Source organism: Protopterus annectens, chromosome 8.part0 (genome assembly GCF_019279795.1).
Source record: "Protopterus annectens isolate FY-2018-M chromosome 8.part0, PAN1.0, whole genome shotgun sequence".
Classification (NCBI taxonomy): Eukaryota; Metazoa; Chordata; order Ceratodontiformes; family Protopteridae; genus Protopterus; species Protopterus annectens.
The window spans coordinates 631,028,871-631,047,858 of NC_056741.1; the positions used below are offsets into that span (position 1 = coordinate 631,028,871).

General features: G+C 37.2%; 1 protein-coding gene across 3 annotated transcripts in view; it reads right to left on the reverse strand.

The window, feature by feature from the left end:
• Positions 1-18,988, reverse strand: part of LOC122808957 (semaphorin-3F-like) — a 961,051-nt gene that overhangs the window by 122,713 nt on the left and 819,350 nt on the right. For all 3 annotated transcript variants that reach the window (XM_044080116.1, XM_044080115.1, XM_044080117.1), the window contains 4 exons: positions 16,804-16,897; positions 5,648-5,767; positions 4,014-4,153; positions 277-391 (listed from right to left, as the gene is read on the reverse strand). In XM_044080116.1, the coding sequence (XP_043936051.1) occupies positions 277-391; positions 4,014-4,153; positions 5,648-5,767; positions 16,804-16,897 (469 nt within the window). The remainder of the gene's footprint in view (positions 1-276; positions 392-4,013; positions 4,154-5,647; positions 5,768-16,803; positions 16,898-18,988) is intronic.

An 18,988-nucleotide genomic window follows, 5' to 3' on the forward strand; every position in this document is an offset into this window, starting at 1 on the left:
TTTCCTTCAGGTGGGTTCCACTCAGTCTTTCTTCCTATACTCACTGTAAAGCTTTGTTCTTTACATCATCCAGTTCTTTATGTAGTTTGGTACATATTAAGATATGTGCTTAAATTAGTTACCGGTACGTTATAATGACTGTAGTGACTTTTCTTTCTATGATGTAACATTTGATGTACAACCTTTGAAAGTGCAGTACTATGCACAGTTGTAGCCAAATATATGGTCATGAAATAGACTGGCAGTTAAAAAAAGTCACTGAATTATGCTACTTACGAAGTTCATCAAAGTATGTCTCTACTCCATCATCTCCAGGAACAGAGCAAATAAGCCGTGCCTTCAGGAAAGTGGACCACTTATTAACTAAGGATCTCTGCCCTCCATCATCATTCTGAAAAAAAAAAAAAAGAAATCCGACTTTATAAACCTTACAGTCAGAGACACAGCACAGTAAGAAACCACTCCACTGAGCTGTAAAGACTGATTACTATTTCCATACAAAAAACACTGTGCCCTAGTGGTTAGAGCACATGGTTCTGATCTAAAGCCACATTTGCAGATTGTGGCCAGACATACTTCACCGCTCTAGTGCAGCCGAGCCACATGTCCATGACACTATTTAAGCACATGCTGTACAAAAGTACAGAATATACAGAGATAGCAGCTATGACATTTATATCATATCATAAGGCCATTTGTATATACTGCACTTTACAGATACAAAGTGTTCTAGTAGAAGAACAGTTACAAACCATCCATATATATCCAGGCACAGCATATTCCCACCTGCCTATTTACCCTCGTGATCAAACCACACTAACCCTGGGTGAATCCTGAAATACCCACAGTCAGTTGTGGATTATTGCTTAATAAGTGCACACCTGTAAAAGACTATGAATACAGTCTCCAACAATGGAAAAGAATGTATGCAGTATGACTGGGTACAAATCCAGAAAGGGGCAGACAATGAAAAGCTTGAAGTGCCAGAGGAATTTCAGGAAATGCTAAAATTTATGGACTATTATATTAATAATCTCTGTCATAATGGTATTTCTTCACTGTCGGGTATACATACTGAGTTTTTTGTCACATATACCAGGAAACTACATTTACAGCCTCAGTTCGATAATTTGACCATTAAGCCTACTGATAATTTTATATAAGAACAATGCTACGTATATGCTTGTACATACCAGATCAGAGATGTTTGAATAAATATGAATATTGTATTAGAAAGTTACATGAACAGAATTCTTTCTTGTCATTTCTAATAATCCTATACAATCTTATGAGTAGTGAATGCAAAACCACTAAGAAACAATAATGTGATTAATTACATTAGACTTGCTGACAAAGGAAAGCAACAGCCCTACTGGATAATGCATGTTACCATGAATAAATGTTAAATTCACCTTTTAGGTTCTGATTTCTATCCTTGTGTTAAGAATAATTCTTTGCAAAAAGTACAAAAATGTACACAATAGTCTTACACACATAGATTTGTAGAAGACATATAAAGATATATATATATATATATATATGGGTCTACTTTCATAGACCGAAGCGCCACGTCACCGACACCCGGAAGACCGAGACGGAACGACCGAACAGGTAGGTTACCGAAAACACGAAATCCCGACGGCTGAGAGACCGACAATGGCAGAGTGTGAGCGCGATACGGTAAGTGTGCGAAAGTGAAAGATGTAGTATTGGGGAGCAGACAGGTAAGTGTACGATAGTGAGGGATATTAGGATAGGGTGTGGGAAAGGTGAGTGTGCGGTGCTGTCGGACTAAGGGTTCCGGTGAGGTAAGTGTGTGGAAGTGACGTAGAGCAGTGTAGGGTAGTGTTAAGTGTGTCAGGGTTAGAATGCGGGTGGAGTGAGTATGCGATAGTGATGGGCTGAATGTTTTAGGGTGGGTTAAGTGAGTTAGGGTTAGGGTGCAGGTAGGGTAAGTGTGCGGTAGTGACTGTGTTGAGGTTTAGGGGTGGGTTAAGTGAGTTAGGGTTAGGGTGCAGGTAGGGTGAGTGTGCGATAGTGACGGTGTTGAGGTGTAGGGGTGTGTTAAGTGAGTTAGGGTTAGGGTGCGGGTTGGGTAAGTGTGCGGTAGTGTCGGACATTAGGGTTAGGGTTTAGGTTAAGGTTAGTGGATATGTTGTTGTGTGCAATGTGTACTTGGCGTTTTTTGTGTCGGTGTTATGGTGTTCGGTATGTTGAGTTGTTGGTGTGGTGTGTTTTCGGTTGTTTGGGGTCGGAACATGTGTGTCGATTCGCATTCGGTCTATGAAAGTAGACCCATATATATATATATATATATATATATATATATATATATATATATATATATATATATATATATATGGGTCTACTTCAAATGAGCAGAATCTCAGTTGAACGAAACCAATATAACCAAGACCAATTAACCAAAATTGCAAAACAGCAAAACGTTAAAATTACGAAAGTCAAATTCTTGAAAATAATTTACCTAATAATGCTCCCCTAACAGAACAAAAGCAAAAAAAAAAAAAAAAAAAAACACTGGTACACCACCATCCTACTACTAACCATTCCCACAAATCCACACTACCTTAAAGAAACAGAACACAAACTGACATACATTGTTTTTGCAGGGGGCAAGCGTCCCTGCACCCACTCAGGTGGGGGGGGCTCCTCCGCCCACCCCCCCATAACTTAAATAAACCAACTCTGAGATTTCACTACTTTGTGAAAAGGGCATATTTACTTCTAGTCAGCTACTGCTGAAACTTACTGCAAGTCAGCAACTGTTTTCGCGATTTTTGACTTTAGTTATTTTAATGTTTCATTGTTTTGCAGTTTTGCTTAACTGGTCTCAGTTATATGGGTTTTGTTCCAATGAGATTTCATTTATTTGAAGTAGACCCATATATATATATATATATATATATATATATATAAATATATGTATATATACCAACAGGTGTTTGACCTTTTATGCAGTAACATAGCCAAATCTGTGGCAGAGAGAGTTAGAGCTCTGACTGCAGCCATTTATTTTATTTGGAATGAATGAGCTGATTGACCAAAAGAAGGCCTAATGGTCAGCAGTCTGTAGGGGCAAAACATTGCAAAAAAAAAAAAAAGAAAAAAAGCCTGGATGAATAAGGATCCAGACTACAAACTGTGGGGCACATACTTTATATTAAGTCCAAGTAATCAGATATTGAGAACAAATTCCAACAGCAACTGATGAAACCTCAATTTTACACCCCAACAATTTCCTCAGACTGGCTAACAAAATGATTCTGACCTGAAAAAAGTGACTTCTCCAGTTAAAGATGACTGGTTAGGATACTTTGTACATCTTATCTTCCTAGAACTGCATGGTTACTTTGGTAAGATGAAGGTGACATTTCAAGATTTCAGTCTGAAAATGAGCATAATGCTCGATTGCCTTCTGCTGTTACCAGTAATGTGGGAGAAGACACCTGCACTTAATTCTTAGGATAAAGATCTGACTCCACAGCTCACAGCCCCGAGAACTACAGACTACACAGCTTACGGTAGTCTGGTCACTAAAGCAATGGAGCTATTTGGTACTTGTGACACAGACTGTTAACCAAGGGATGAACATAGGTTGAGTCAGGGAGGAGTGTGCATTTCAGGTATAGACTGGAACATATGAAGAAACCACAGATAATTATTTCATAATGCATGCACATTTATTTTCAAAGGTCCACAATTGCTGGATGGGAAAGGAATACCTTTATGATGAGCATAAGCCATAGTACAGATGCTTATCACATTCACACAACTGAGTGTTTCAAGGGGAACATTTGAGGGAACAGAAAGCAAAATCATTTTTGGATAAAAGTAATGTTTATAATTGCATTAATCAAACTGTGTTTCATGTCAAAACAATGTTCACAAGATCAAAAATGAAATTGCACTGAAAATTAGGACAAAGGCTTCACTGAGACAGAAGATCATACAATGCATTGCTTCAGTAAAAGAACTAAAAATGTTAGACATACCAGACAAACTCGACCTATTCTGGAGTAGATTGTATGACCACTGCTGCTATCCAAGGATTTCTCCCGAAAGAAGAAGTATAGTTTGTCATCATTTCTTTCAAAGCCATCAGGAATCATTCGAGCATGGAGGAAGACAGGATCTAAAATATCAATGCAGTTATGGTGTCAGACAACAAGCTGTATGTAGTACCTTCATTAAAGACATTAATGGGGAACCTAGGAATGAACAATTTAAAATACGGTCTGATGAGCTGCATTTTGCTAACTGAAATCACATCACCTGCTATGAAAGACTGCATTTAGAAATATAGAAGAACACAATCTATATTCAGACAAGTATCACAGCCAAGACTGCTTACTGCAGTCCCTGAAATCAGTGATGCCCCTTGTTGGAGTGGTATATCTGGCACAGGAAAGCAGAATACCCAAAAAAGGTAGATAATATTCAAGGCTGCATGAGTGCATACTGAAATAAACAGGAAAATACACACCAATGTTTTGTCAACTCATGTTGCTGTAGTCAGGAGTTCTGCCTTCTGTTAGCAGGCCCTTGCTGAGCCTAGGATTTCTTACTTACATACAACAGCTGCCAGCATGCATTGGCCATCCCTTAAAAGTGACATGTATTGTTGATATCATTCATTTAGTAACCTGGATGGCCAATGAGATGTTCGTTGATTGGTAACCCATTGCTTACCAGACTGTATATTTGTAATAGACTTTCTGGATTCTTCTATAACTCTGTTTTGGTCCATAAGAGTCACCCAATAAACCTTCATTCTTGCAACCAATTGTCTCATTCATTCATTTCTACTTTAAGATGACAACCAGATTTAATGGGAATGGTGAGACCCTTATGTCCTATTCATTCCCTGACTGGGGAGCCTAATCAGCCCCTTTGTTCCCCTCAGAGGTATTTGTTTGGTGTCAGTTATTTGGCCAGCTTGGTAATACTCTTGACTCCCCCTAAACCTAACTTCCTTCTATCAGCAGTGCATGAGCTTCACTATTGTTGCTCACACAAGGATTGTGGGTACATAAATGGTACCATACATGCCAACCCTTTGGCAGTGGAGCACACCTCTTTACATTGTAGCTCACTGGTTCCAGAAGGCAGTACATGAGTCACGAACATGGTGAGTTTGAGAGACCTCCCTCATTCGGGATGACCAATTTGTTGTTGACCACTTACTCTCATTCTCCCCCCATCTGGGCCCTCTAATTTATGTATTGCTAATTGGGCATAGACAATCAGGGTCATAATCAGGGCTTTATCCCTGTACGCCATGTGGCCAGGGTTGTTTTATGACATTACTGCTGGTGTTTCTGTTGTGCTTACACCACACCTGTGTAATGTTTATGCACTGTCACCATGTGCCATTGTAATACTGATCAGCTAACTGTATATACTTCCCCCTATTTACATGTAGTTTTGCTGCATCATTATTCACTTTCAGATTTGTACAATTCACATTTATATGCTGTTACAGTAAGAGAAAACAGTACTTAGCCAGTTTTATTAATAATTAAGCAGTAAAGACAATGTAAATACTCTGATTATTTTTGAGGGAGTGACTTTCTGAAGTATCTGGTTAGTAATGTATTGTTTACTATAAACATGCAGCTGCTTTTACCATTGAGCCATCTTGAGTCATGCTGCTCTGTTCTAACAGCAGGCCTGTTCCCCAGGGTCCGGAATAACGCCGCATCTGTGCCCATGAAGTCAACATGCATCCCTGCATACAGGTTCCCATCTAGATGAGGGATAAGGGGAAAACATTAACCATTTTCCATTTTTGCTAAAACTTCAGTATAGCATTTAGACAGTGCTCAAGCTCTGCATTTGCAATTTTAGTCTGTCCTGTATCCTTTGAAGTTCCCATATTGTAACATTATTAATCAGCTACTTTGATCATGGCTGAACACTCAATTACTTGAAAAAAAACTTAGCATATGGAACATGTATTTGTTTGTATGTATGCCTAGGTGCATGCAGCAGGCTAGTCACAATGTGCACTTTTGTACAGGAAAGTAGACTACAAGTAAATTAAAACGTTGCACCCTGTCTGTCACTACTATTTCTCTTCAGTCCAGTGAATTTTCGGGCATCACTGCAAAGTGATTATCATACCACAGTGGACACCATATCAGTTAAACCTATGGCCACATTCTTATCTATTTCATTTTCTGGTCATAAATTTTATTGTGCTAGACTTCTCCATGAGAAAGTTTTTTTTTTTTATTCTGAAATTTGCTGCATTTGAAATTCCAACTACAGGTATTATGCTATTCTTTAATTTACTTGTAGAAAAGCAAAGTCTATAAGCAGTTAACCTCATGCTATCATTTTGTATTCAAAATAAATCAAAATATTTTATCTAACCATTAAATAAATACATTTAATAAAAAAAAAAGTACTTGTATCTGTTTATTTCCCCTGGAACTAGAACATCTAGTCTTTGCTTACTATCAACCTATTAAAGAATACTTGGTTTTTTTGTGTTTTTTAATGCAGTAATGACATCTTGCCAGTTAACCTGTCTGACTCCTGAAGTTAGCTGATGAAGGTTCTCAATTACAACAGGAATATACACATCTATGCTGGTCTGCAGACACAACATTATGGCTTACTAACTGTAAAGTAAAGTAAACGAGTCCTAAGTAGAGAAGCAACCAGAAATGTGATATATGTATGCCAAACTCCTGTTTTGCTTATCCCTCTATCATAACTGTCTAGTTTCTATGCCACATACACTAAGGACAGATTTAAAGAGGCAATACACTTATACCAACATTATTTCATTAGATGCCTTTCAAAGACAACTAGTAATTTAATAAGCATCTCACACTCCTGAAACACTTGTCTTATTTGTTGTCTTTTCTGCACCATTTTAATTTCATATGTATTTGAAATTTGGGCATTTGGTGCCCTTGTGCTACACAAAAGGTTGTCCACTAAAAATATTTGTATACTGTAGCTTACATTGTATAATACAAGAATATGACACTGATTTTAAATTCTAAGAAAACAAGCAGAGTTATTGCTGGAATTATATAAAGTGATTTTATACACACATGTACCTACACTAAGAGACTTTTTCTCTTTCGGGGTAAACATAATTTTTACAAAATGTAAAACATGCATTTGATCAAATAAAATCCTATTACTTGCTTCTTACATGAAAAGAAATATTAACATCTTGTCAAGACCTGTAATCCTTCAAGGCAAATAAGCAATGCTACCATATCTGGAAGAAACAAAATAAACTTTTTTGTAACTCCATGTCAGGCTCATATGTATGTTATAGTAGGTTAAAATGAAAGCCTCACAAAGATAAGCATTGTATAAGTATCGACTTAAAGAAATTATGATATTTAAATTATATTATCTTATCTGTCTAGACACTGCTCCCGGGCTGACTAAGAAAAATGTGCATGGGGATAAGGGCTCTACCCCGGAAAACAAATACAAATAAATTAATGATTTTATATATATATATATATATATATATATATATATATATATATATATATATATATTTATGGTATGTGTTGATTTATGCATACCTAGTTCTATGCTCTAATGGTTAAGCACTCTGAACTCTGAATCCTGTGATATGAGTTCAAATCTCAGTAACAGCTGTCATGCCAATATTTGGGGAGGTTGGCATAATAGTTAAGGGATTTACTTTAGAGACAAAAGGTGCAGGGTTTGATTCTTACATGTGGTAACTGGATAGGCTTAAAATGGCTCACAGGGGCAGTTAGCATAGTACTAGTCTATGAACCTATATATATATATATATAAATGTATACATATATATATATATATATATATATATATATATATATATATATATTTTTTTTTTTTTATGGGTCTATGGTAGATAACTGAAATTTCACTTACCTGAAATTTAGCTGAGTGTGATGAAAACTCCAAAAGTTGAATTAACTGAACGTTCACTTCACCACATTTTAACACAGGGAATGTAGGCAGTTAGCCAACATTGGGAAATTTCTCATTTTCTCCACTGTAGTGCAATCTTGGAGTTGGTATATATAGTTAAGCTGGGTTTGGAGGGAACCCCTCATATTGTTAGGTGTGGGTGGCATAGCCCTCCCCCCCAACCTGGGTGGGTTTGACATACTGTGGTGTGTTTGAATTTTGAATGTTGGTCAACTGCCTATAATCCCTGTGTAAAAATCCAATAACGTGAACATTCAATTAATTCAAATTTCAGAGTTTTCATCTCACTCAACTAAAGTCCAGGTAAGGTAAATTTCTGTTTATATTGCAGGTTAATATTGCCGTATGGAATATAATTTAAGTGAGCATTTTTTGAGTGTTGTTAGGAATGTATTTAGAACAGTTATTTCTTTTGCTGGGGTAAGCAATGCCATCAAGAGGAATGAATGATTTAATTTTTCTGAAAAGTTAATCAAGTATTATAAATGCAAAAAAAATGGGGCCAGATTTATTAATGTCTACACTAAGTGTACACCAGCTATATACTAAGTGTACAAGATATGTATTTATAAGCATCCCTAGAATACTTTTTGTGCTTTTTAGTCACTCAGATAGCTTACACTGAGTGTACATGTAGTCTACACTTTGTGATAACCTTTACGAATCCCCCTATATTTAAAGATGCAAGAACATTTGGAGGAAGAGGGTATGAGTTATGCCTGTGTTGTCTGCACTCTTAGAATGGTGTACACTTAGTGTACACTTAATGTAGGCAGTGAATCCCAGGGATGGTTAAATTATTCAGTTCAGACTGATTCCACAGAATCTTCATGTGATGGCTACTTCTGCATTGGCTGATTGTTTTTTGCAGTGTTTCTAAGGCAACAGAAATTCCCAGAAATGTGGCAGTGTGCACCTGTGTTTCTAATTCATACTACTATTCATACTTTTGTACTAATATCAGGACTTGCAATGTTATAATGTTCTGTTTAACATAACTCCGTACACCATATATTTAAACCAGTTATTTCTGTGCCAGATCATGGCAAAAATGGTCCTTGGACAAGTCCGTTTCCCAGTTTCACAAGTGAAAACTAAGTAAACAGAATTAACTGCACATTTTCTCATGAGACTCGAGACTTGTATCTCTGAACTATTTTGCCAGGATTAGGGTTAAAATAGTTTATTGATAAGCTTGTCAGATGCACATATATTTTTTTCACTGACATAAGGATTAACAGGATTTCTCATAAGACTATAAGTCACAGGTTCAAACTAGTTTATAAAGATTATTCTCTTCGAATATTCATTTTTGGTATCACTGACAGTAAAAAAGGATTCAGTTATTCACAACATTTCTGTCACTTCTGGATTTTCATATTAAAGGCAGCCAGAGTATCTACACTTCCTATTTTTTTTCTTTTTTTATTTGATAGCAGTTCTACTGACAATTTTCTGCCATGAGCCAGGCCAAATGCAATGCTACAAATTCCATTAGCATTATACATCTTCTTGGGTACATTAATAGTTACAATCTGATTTTACAAATGATCTAAAAAAATAAACTTGAATACAAGTATGAAACAGTCTAGGCAAGTAGCAATTAGTTACTCACACAAAGAAGAAGTGAACTATACATGTTTAAAGAAAAGCATCAGGTTATAGCGTCAGTCAGAGGTAGATGTATCAGAAGAAATACATTACTACTGAAAGTCCTACTAATAAAAATACAGTAATGATGGGAAACTTGTTTTCATCCACTGCCTCAGAGCCATTTTCCTTAATACAATGTGAAATGCTGCTCTTTAATTTTTACCTGAAAACTTTTATGGTCTTGTAAGGTCCAGATTTCAGGAGAATTTCATTCTAATATATAAAAGAAATTAAAGAAGAGTGTTTTGTATCCTTCAGTAAGACTGAATGAATGGCCTCATCAATGTTACAGCCCCTGAGATATGATTACAAATAATCTTTAACGATTAACTTACAAGTGGGCTGGTCTATAGTACAGCTGTAAGAAACAGACAGAAGAAAATTGACCATAAAGCAGACCCCTAATGAGCATTTGACTAATTTGAAACTACTAGAATCTAAAATGGATGTTCCAGAGAAATCTATGGAAAAAGTTTATACCCCTCATTTAAAATTCTTAACAAAATAAGATTTGTCATCGGCAGACAGTAATCTGCAGATTTGAATGCCCAAGTTATGTCTACAAAGGTAGCTCCATACCTCTGAAGTTCAGATTTTCCCAGAATATAAAGATTTTTGGCTAATATTCTTATTCATAAAATTTGTGGTTTTCTAGCAAATCACTGGGATGATCTGAGGATTGACGTCACTTAATAATGAAGTTTCATACTTTAAATCCTTCAGAAATGTATGTTTAAACAAATCCTGTTACTCTAGCTACTTTCCAAATTTATGAGCAATATTTTAAATATGTCCGTATTTTTAGGCCTCTGTCCTCCCGTTTTATTTGGGCTTTGTCCAGTTTTCTTGCACTAAGAGGTTGTGAGGTATGGGTAGCTCCTGCTAGGCAATAATTGTCCATATCAAAATGAAAACAGAGGTGCAGTAGGTGGCAGCCACTGCAGTTAAAGCCTTTCAAAGTCAATATTCTGAATCTGTCAGAATCTTCTAGTGATTAATATAGTCAAAGATTTGTTTACAGACTGTTTTTGAAAGACTTTTCTCAAAGGGCAGAGTTACAGAATAGAGTGAACACCTTTGTTAGCACAGTGATGAATATGTAAAGAAGATAACTATGAGAGAATAACCTGACATTTGAAAATACCTTAAATAGTGTCTTAGCCATAGCAGTAGGAATTAAACAGGTTTACAAATCTAATGGCTGAGAGTAGCATGCAATAGTGCAGGACACAACATAAAGAGTAAAGACTGCAGCATGACTAAGGGCTCCCTCAGATGTCTTCTTAAACACCAGAGGACTTCTCAATTTAAACACAAAAATAATATGCAGATGGCACAACTGGGCATATGCCAAGAAAACCAAGAGTCTGTAAAATTAAAAACATAAACTTTCTAAACTGCATGTGTTAAAACAATGTGAAGAAGAGCTCAGAACTGATCCTTTACATACTTTTGTTATTTTGCAAAGAATGAAAGTACAGTTCTTTCTTTATCTGCTATGCTAAGATTAAGCCTGGCAAAGGTAAATGACATCCTGGTACAAATTGTGAAGGCTGCTAGCCCAGCTAGCTGGAATTTTATAAATAATTCTATGTCATTTGTGAATAGTAATATGATTGTATGCTTGTCTTACAAATGTAAGATAACTACATGTTATGTGTGTATTAACTTGCAGGTGAAGAAGTGTGTGTTAAACTGTATGTAATGTGCTGAGCTTCTAGAATGTAACCACAGTGTACCCTACTGGAAACGAACAGAGTTAACTTGCAAACTCTAAGAAAATAAGTGAATTGTTTACGATGGTGTTTATATCAGCTAGGAGACAGAATGTCTGCAGCTAGAAATTCTTTCTATTGTCTGGAAACAGAAATAATTACAAGTTTCAATGGTAAAAGTGTTTAACTGTTTTACGACTTCCAGTTCTAGGCAAACTTCTGAAAAATAAGTATTTTTGACACAGGGGTGACAAAGAATGATGTAATCTGAGATAACCCAGAAGAAATGTTTGATAGTAACTTAAGAACTATCTCAGAGAGTGAGTCTGGGCATCTTGCATCTTGTCTTTGGACCTGAAACATCCATCTTCAGCACATCTCATCTGCATTTGCTTTGCTCTGTAAGCAAGACTTAGAATACAATGATTTCTCTTAGAGATAGATAGGAACTTAGTAAGATTAGTTTAGATGTTTCTGTATTTATGTGAGACTGTCCTGCAATGTTGTTTTAAAATATTTCCTGTGACTCTGAACTCTGTTGTCACAGTGTTGAGTTATTGAGTATTGTCTTGTTCTTTTATTATTTATTATTAAATATATTTAAACCTTTTAATTGTGGCTGGTTTGTTTAGAGATACTTAAACTCTTAGAGTACTTGCAAGTATTTGGTGACACTGTATAGGCCACTCTTAAATAGCCTTTAAAGTGTTGGACACACTTACCATTTGGGTAATAGTAACATTACACAGTAGAGTTGGTCACCTTTGGAAGGGCCTTATAGTAGCTAATAGGAGTGGTTGGTGGCAGCTAGTACTACCTTAAGTCTGGGCAGAAGGAAGCATAGCTAGTGAACCTGTGCCAGCCTTCTCCAGGAGTGTCTGTTTGTTTGTATATAAATAAGTCTCAAAGTGTGTGTGTGTGTGTGTGTGTGTGTGTGTGTGTGTGTGTGTGTGTGTGTGTGTGTGTGTGTGTGTGTGTGTCAGCTACTTGGGCAGGGACACAAAGCACTGGTTGGACAGAGAGGGTGCTGGATGTTTTGGCTTGACCACTAGGCTGAGACCTGGACCCCATAGCTGTGCCAGTGGGGAGTCTTATTGGCGTTAGGGAGAGAAAGGGGGAAACCAGCCCCAGACTGACTGTGATCTCTGTGTGCTATTAAGGGAAATTGTACTTTACTGTGTGTGTACTTGTCATCCTCCCAATGGGCATGTCCCTCATTGGTGCTAGTGGTGAGGATTGAGGCTCCTTGACTACTGGGCCAGTGCAGGGACATCACACAAATAAAGATAGAAAAAAGTCTGTCTATTTTCATGTTCTCAATGAAATACCCACTCCATCAACAAAAATGTGAGAAGTGGTTGTGGATGGATTGAAATTGGTGCAATTATGAATGGAAAAAAATAAATTAATAAGTAATGTAACTTTCAACCATCTCATTTTTCTAATGTGTAAAGAAAATTTATATAGGAGAACTTTAAAATACTGGAAGTTACTGATGTGCAACTTGTGTATAGCAAACAAAAATATTCACAATAGTTAAGTTTGCTTGGTAAAAGCTGTCTGACTAAAATGCACTCTAGCCTGAGAAAAATAAAACACATATAATCTGAAAGTGAAGCCCTAGAGAAGATGCTTATGAAACCAGAAACTGTATTTAAGACGAAACTGGCATGTTAAAAGAAATCGAAGTTAGTTTTGTTTCAGCAGATGTCAAACTTAGATTTTACTGAGCAGATCAATTAATTATGCTATGAGCACTATGGTAGAAAAAGAAATAAACAGCAACATTAAGCAAGGAAAGAACTACTAACTGAAAACCATGAAGAGGAGGGAGACAAGATGCATCCTTCGCAGAGTTCGTCTCAAACTTTGAATACATGTTCAAAGTAATGTCAAGAGAATGGGCCCATGTCTCTTTTCACATGCTGAGACTAAATGGCATAAAGCAGCAGCCCTGGGATTCCACTAAGTTGTAGTACCACTCCACAAGACATACCACAGCACATGGTCATATTCCTGGTAAAGGTCCATCGAATGTATGTAGCAGTACAGGCAAATTGCCATAACCTCCTTAAATATACAAATAATGTCAAACAGTTGATCCACTGTCCAGTGTGAGGATGCAATCTGTACTGACTGTGAGACTAAACTATTGGTAAAACTATTCTGTGTGGCACTCTGTCACAGTCATTTTAAAGGGAGGATGAAGACTGTCATCCATATATGACTGAAAATAATGTCTTTTCCCATTTCGAAAATGGGGACCCACCCAGTTTGCCAAACCAGAGTTACTGTCTCTGCTTCCCATTAAAGAAAGCAATAAGTGTAATAAACATCAAAGGACAACAATTTCATCCACTTTGAGTTTTTACCTAAACTTCAGTCTCTCCCACAGCCTTGTCACAGCTGACTGTGGTGATCAGTTCAGCTATCTAAAATAATTAACTCGGTCCTACCATATGTTACTGATACTGCCCCCTCAAAGGACCATTTCCACCATATCTATAAAATCCTCAAAGTGTTCCTTTTACCTTCAATAATTAATATAGAGCATTTCTACATCCTTGATGAGAACAATTTTAGCAATGTCCTGGGCACTCAACCCTACTAAAATGTCTCTAAGGCTATCTGAAAGTCATACATCATGACTTTACCAAAGTTATCCCATACCAGGGCCTTTGCCACTTTCCCAGTCTATCAATATTTATTAGTCAGATCTGGAGATCTTCCCCTGCTAGATTCATACAGATGACCATTAATGTGATGGCTTCTGTCACCAACAGTTCCATCAAAGGGTGCTAGGGTTACATCTTTTACATGTGTAAACCACCTTTCAGTGACAGCTGCATGCCAATGCCTTCTCTACTGAAGTTTTGAAGAGGATGCAGTCATATTCTACATAACTGTCCTCATCAGATGTAGGATAAAAACATTTTTTGGATTTCAACTTGCCTTACATAGAAACATCTAAGGAGCATTCCCAGTACACCTATACCTACACTACAGATCAAGGTAGCTGGTTGTATGACACAGATGGATGGAGCACTGTATGTGACCCAGGTGATTGGGGTATGATTAGTGTCTCTGGCACTGGAGGAGGCAGGGAGGAAGGGAAAGAACTGAAGGAGCATTGTCCACTCAGCTCTCACTGGGGGTGGAAGAGAGATACATACACTTTGGGGCACACTGCTATGGTATAACTTCTGAGCTGCTGACTGGTGAAATCAACTCCCATGTGTCAGGGTCAATGAGTGGGGCTATTTGCTCACAAAACACTTGTGGAAGTGAGAAATGACCTGTATAGTAGCCAGCTGCATGTCCCCTGCCCTGGAATGGCTAAGTGTCCATGGGGATAAAGGCCAGCAAGTCAAAACATTTCTCAGAAGCAGTATACTGCTGCTCCTGGGAACATCAGTCTCCTTCCTGCACTCAAGCTTGGGCCAGAGGTCATCTGGAGGAGACATAGTCAGATTCAGTAGACCAGGTAGATGAAGACAGGCCCTGGACATATCTGATGGATAGCTGTTATCAGCTAAAAACACCCCTCAAAGAACTACCACCTGAAAATGCTCCACACACTTTAGTAGATATTTCAGTTCATGGCCATAAAGTGGTCATTTTGAAATATTTGGTAACAGATTTTTAAATGTGTCATCTATAAGGTCCCACTTCATGAGGTGTGGGATTTATACTTGTGCAACTTTATCCCCAAGTGCTTTCACAATAAAAGTAGATCTTAGATCACCTCCCGGTGGGAACTGAAATGTTTTCTATTTCTGCTGATAAGATGATCTGATACATAACACAGAACAAAAACGATGAAAATGGAAAATGAATTGAACTCAATAAATGCAGGGTCTTGGTCTTGTCACTTTTCATTGTTTAAATTCACAGGTCTTATAGGACATTTCCACACAGCAGCTCATTAATGTTGAAAGGAACACTTTTCAGATGTGGACTACAAGTTCACATTTGAGCCTGAAGATGTTTGTAGTTCATTGCTGATATAAGTGAATACTGCTCAGAGAAGGCGTGCATTTCTTCATGGGAAGGATGATGAAACTCAAGGACTGAAACACTGAAAGCACTCTAAATTATGAAATTGTCCATTCACTTTAATAAGGTAAATTTATAACTGTAATATCTTTTATACTTTTCTAATTCCCAACATAAAACATAGCCATTTAGATAGACAAACTGCAGCAGCAGTCCTTTTACTGACCCAGGGAAAAAATATCAAATCAAAAACAAAGTTTGCATTTACTAACTGAAACTGCCATTTGAGCCAGATGTGAATATGTTAATTATTTTGCTTAAGAGACAAAGTGATAAAAACTATAGAGATGATTTTTGGATTAAAATACTGATAATCAGGAAATTAGTGCAAGTTCACTTCTGTAAACACAGTCTTGGAAATTAGCTGATTTTTTTTTCACAATTTTGGTCCCAAACTTATGATATAATCAATTTTTCTAAACACGCCAAGTAATCAGATGTATACTTTTTATGAATAGGACAAATTTACACATGGCAAAACATCTATATAGACAACAAATAAATATTAAATTAAGTACTTTTGTCTACTACAGTGCAATGAAAAACAGTTGCTAAATTGTTTCTACGAAAGGGAGCAAACTCTTGTGCAGCAACCCCACCTGGGATGGCTGTCACTTTGCACCCCAGTACATAAACTGTCAAAATTTAGGGAAAGGCTGGTCTATAAAAATGTGCAAAAACAAATATTAATTCTACTGTCTATGAAAGCAGAGTTTGTTATTCCAATTTTGTTGTTATTTAAACTATTGTAATGTTGTTTGTCCTTCAGTCAGAATTCCATATTTTCAGATTTATATAAGGTAGTTCTTTTTGGAAGATGAGAAAAAAATATGTGAATGATTAATAATGATCTCCTGGTTAGCCAGCAGGTAGGGTAGTAGGCAAACTAGGTAGTGGGCAAGTGGTCTATCTGCCATGAAATTCTGAGTATGCCCATATCAGTGAAATGCGAGTGACAGAAATTACATTCTTCCCACCAGTGGCATATTGCTGTGATATAGATATAATGAAATCATTTCTGTTACAGTACTCTTTAATTATACTTGCTTCAACAATGCCATCAGAATATATAGCTACCATAAATGCTGGTAGTTCAGAGAAAAGATGAAGCATGAAAGGCCCTATTATGATGGGCCTTATAAGACCCACCACTATCCAATGATCTCATAATAACAGAATCTAAGTGCGGCTCCTGTTGGGGAGTTGGTGTATCATTGGTGAAAAAACACAAGTAAACTATGTCAGGAAAAAGGAATGCCTGAGATTAATTAGATGTGGATGACGTGATAATTGACCACACAAGCAGTTTCCATTAACTTCATGCTGCAATGCCTTAAAACCAGGTGCCATCTGATTCAAATGCAAGTTTTTCTACAAACTCCAACAATCCTCGACTTACTGACAAGAGCAGCCATGTTCTCCTGCTTGGGGTCATAAGGACATTTTCCTTTCCCTGACTCAACTTTTCCAGGCACCAGATGAAAGAGGTACTCCTGTAAGTAGAAGAAAAAAAACATGTCTTACATAATGAAATATGTAAGAGAAACCAAAGTTATGTATTAATCATCAAATGTCATCTTCTGGAGTAGCTTTTTGATCAATTATGCTAACAGGCAAATGTCAGAGGTGATAGTCCAGTGTAATCCATTCTCCCAAATGACTTCATAGCGAAAATCAGAATGAAATGACAGAGCACATTAATTGTTTGTTTGTTGATTTAATAGTCTTCATGGAGATCCCCAAAACCATTTAGAAAGAAAACTGGGAAATTAATAAGTATCAGGAAATAACATGTAAATTGTGTGTTGCTGGCTACATCCAGGTGGTCTGTAGAGACACATATAAGATACATTGCACAAATCCATTATGTTTACAAATGCACTCACAAATAAACAAACAGTTTCAAAGCTGGAGAACCCATTATTTTGCCAATGTGCTATCTTGAAGAGTATTACATTTTACTGAAAGAATGGCTTTAGGGTTTTCAAAGGGTTACATAACAATGGAGAAAGGAAGGTAACTAGTTTTACACCAGAACTTATGGTCCACTTTTACAGTGGTTATATAGCCATGAAGTTATATGTGTGTGTGTGGGGGGGGGTGGGGGAGTGGGGCAAAATGTTTTCTTATTTGCTATGTCTTTCCTGTTTCTGCTTATTTCCATTTATTTTTGTTAGTTGCTGTAATTTTGCCAGCATTCTGTTAAGGTCTGGGGCTATCTGGCATAACTTATGCTGCAATGTTGGACAATGTGCAGTTGATGGAGTGCTTTTTATTGTGTTGCAGCTGAGTGACTTATGACTTAAACCCTGTATAGCAACAGGTGCAGTAAGGATAGATTTCATCTAATACTTGAAATGGGGAGATCTACTAATTGGCACAAACAGTACTTCAATTCAACATATTTACTGTTTGTTTATTTTCTTTTGCTATTGTTCCCTTCTGGACCCAATGAGCATTCAAGTCTTATCAGCTCCATTCTTTTCACTGCTCACTACTCCTATCAGCTGTTTCTTATCAGCTGATCCCAAAGATGACTCTTCACCGGGCAGCCCGTCTGACTTCTCTGAAAGCCCAGTTTTATGACTAGATGATCTTAGGGGCTGAGGAGTGGAGTCTGAGGTGAAATGGCAGTCACTGGAAACCTTCAGTCCTGCATTTAGTTGTAGTCTTCCCTAACTAGGAGGTGAGATATGCAATAGTGAGGTGCATCAGTTCTGTATATCCCTGTATGCACGATACTAAACATCACGTCATTCCAACTCTAATTAGTATGATGGTGCAGCTACACTGCTGGTCTCCAGCAGGAAGTGAGTTCACAGTACCAGCTCCAAATGTCACATCCTGGGATAGGAAAGGAGGCTGGAGGTATTGTCCCAAGTGACCATTCTAGTGGTCATGGCTCAGTGTTTGACTCAGGTCAGTAGTGTTACACATGGACACTCAGCTTCTCTGCAATGCGCTTATTTAAAAACAGGAAAATGTTTTAAATAATCAATTATGTGACTGAAGTAAGCACCATCTATTCATGGTCATGGCTGAGATTTACTCAAATCTATTATCATTTATTTACTATCTGTTAACCAGATAAGTGGCCTGGTACTTAGATATAATTGGAGAAAGAGTGGGGCACAGATATGCAAGTTAATATAATATAGTATACTATATATGGACAGTTTTGCATAGGCAATCAACCAGCTTGTTTTTGGGAGGAAACCAGACTGTCTGGAGAAAACCCATGCAGACACAAAGAACACATAAACGTCACACAGACAGTGAATGTAAGTCAGGATTAATCCCCAGAGCTATGAGATCGTACAAATGAGGCACCATGTTGCTCTGGCATTTATCCACTCAGGCTACACCCCAGTCAAAAAGGCACACCATCTATGTGTATGTCTGCCAGTACTGGTGGATAAATGGTATACGGGTATGTCTGAGAGTACTCATGGATAAATGGTATATAGGTATGTCAAAAAATACTTATGGATAAATGGTATACGGTTATGTCTAACAGTACTCATGGATAAATGGTATACGGGTATGTCTAACAGTACTCATGGATAAATGGTATATAGGTATGT